Source organism: Lactuca virosa, chromosome 1 (assembly GCF_052849685.1).
Source record: "Lactuca virosa cultivar CGN04683 chromosome 1, Lactuca_virosa_CGN04683_v6, whole genome shotgun sequence".
In the NCBI taxonomy this organism is placed as follows: domain Eukaryota; kingdom Viridiplantae; phylum Streptophyta; class Magnoliopsida; order Asterales; family Asteraceae; genus Lactuca; species Lactuca virosa.
Genome location: NC_136426.1, coordinates 215,171,325 through 215,173,584, shown reverse-complemented (window position 1 = coordinate 215,173,584; position 2,260 = coordinate 215,171,325). Strand labels below are relative to the sequence as shown.

At 38.5% G+C, this 2,260-nt stretch overlaps 1 protein-coding gene across 1 annotated transcript; it reads right to left on the bottom strand.

Moving 5' to 3' along the window:
* Positions 1 to 391: 391 nt before the first annotated feature.
* On the bottom strand, positions 392 to 1,912 carry LOC145127275 (uncharacterized). The gene is made up of 4 exons (XM_079062500.1): positions 1,613 to 1,912; positions 1,385 to 1,528; positions 773 to 958; positions 392 to 706 (listed from the first exon to the last, which is right to left on the bottom strand). Exons 1-4 carry the CDS (start codon positions 1,910 to 1,912, stop codon positions 392 to 394), a joined length of 945 nt encoding a protein of 314 aa, XP_078918626.1.
* Between the last annotated feature and the right edge of the window lie 348 nt (positions 1,913 to 2,260).

Below are 2,260 nucleotides of genomic sequence, written 5' to 3'. Positions count from 1 at the left end.
GAAAAACTTCGAACTTCTAGTGAGTTGCATACACCAAAAAGATGCGAACAGACTCCAGCCTTGCGATTGGTGCGAAGGTTTCTTCAGAGTCAATGCATTCTTCTTTGCAATACCCCTTAACAACTAGTCGCGCCTTGTTTCTTATCGAATTTCCCTCTTTATCCAGCTTGTTACGAAATACCCATTTTAGACTCACAAAAAATACATCCTTCGGAGTAGGAATCAATCTCCAGACCTTGTTTCGTTCAAACTCATTGAGCTCCTCTTGCATTGCTTGCACCCAATTTGAATGATCAATAGCAACCTTAACAGTTTTAGGTTCAATTTTGGAGATAAACGAATTAAACATGCAGAATTCCGCTTTAGATAATAAGGCAGTTTGCTTCACCTTTTATTGTGCTCTTGTAAGAACTCCTAAGGACGATTCTCCTATTAATTGTGTTTTTGGTTGATCTCTGGTCCATTTGGTTAAAGGAGGGTAATTAGGATCATAGGTTGAGTCCAATTCAACATTTACATCCTCAAAGTTTGACTGCACATCTGAATCATCATTCGTATTTCCATTATCCCCCTCGAATGATGTATGATCATCTTCTAAAGGAATAGGATTCTCCCCCTGGATCGGACTTTTGTTGTTTACGTGAGGATTTGAATCCTCCCCATGAATAGGTGTACCAGGTGTGGATGTGTATGTACAACGCTCCCCCTGAAACGAAGCATTCACATCTTATGGATCTTTCAGATTTTACGGCTCGCTCTCAAGATTCTTTACAGCTTCATCGATAATCCTCTTCAATTCATCCTCCTTGTTATCTATTACTTTAGATTCTGAAGATATCGCTTTCTCCGGCTCATCAAAAAGATTCATGAACTCTACGTAGAGATTAGAAAGAGGAATTGTTGTTGGAATTGGAATGGGAAAGATTTCCTTTAATTGAACATTATTCTTCTGATACTTCTGTAAAGAATCATCATCGAATGAGACATAATAGGTTTCTTCTATCTTTGCAGACTTTTTGTTGAGAACCCTATATGCCTTAGAAGTCAGAGAATACCATAAGAAAATACATTCATCAGCCTTCACATCGAATTTGTTCCTTTGCTCTTTGGAATTGAAAATGAAGCACCTGGAACCAAATACATGAAAGAACTTGACATTAGGCTTTCGATTATTCAAAATTTCATAGGGAGTAACAGAAAATCGCTTATTGAGGATTGATCGATTTTGAGTAAAGCAGGATGTTCCAATAGCATGCGCCAAGACGTAAAGTGATATATTTAAAAATGAAAGCATGGTTCTCACAGGTTCACACATAGATCGGTTTCACCTTTCAATGACCCCGTTCTGTTGAGGAGTGTAAGGAGCGGAAAAATTGTAAGTTACTCCTTTTTCGGTTCGAAATTCGTCAAACGCTTGGTTCTTAAACTCCAAATCATTTTCACTGCGAATGTTACGAACTAGCTTTCGTAGTTGAATCTCGATCTTCTTTATAAAATCTTTGAGCTTGGGAGTGGCTTCTGATTTATGCTTAAGAAAATGCACCCACGTAAATCAGGAAAAATCATCAACAATTACTAGTATATATTTATTACCACTAATGCTTTCAATTACAGAAGGACCACAAAGGTCTATATGCAACAGTTCAAGTGATTCTATGACTTTCATATTCACAACTGTTGGATAACTCTTTCTGCTCTGCTTCCCCATTTCCCAGGCTGCACAAAGATGTTCTTTATCAAACTTCAAGAGAGTAAGGCCTCGCATATGATCACCACGAAATAGTGTATTGATGTCTTTGAAATTCAGGTGTAAGAGTCTTCGATGCCACAGCCAGCTATCATCTGAAGAAGCTTTCGTAAGTAGGCAGATAGCAGGTTTCCCTTTGATAGGGTTCAGATTTACCGGGTACATCTCGCATTTTCTCTTAGACTTTAACAACAAACTGTTGTGGTTTTCTTTTCATTTATCTCGGATCATTCGTCGTCTAACGACACTTTTAATCTAGTACTAACAACCAACTGCGAAACACTTATGAGGTTGTGTTATAGGTCCACGTATGCGACCTTGCGAATGGAAAATTCCCCATTCGTGATCATTCCATAACCCTTTATTTCTCCAAGTGAATTATTTGCAAATTTCACTCTTCCACCATCTTTTAATGCTCTAAACTCTCTCAACTCTTCCTTCCTTCCTGTCATGTGACGCGAGCAACCACAATCAATGTACCATGCGGAGTCAAACTGCTCGTCACGAATCACC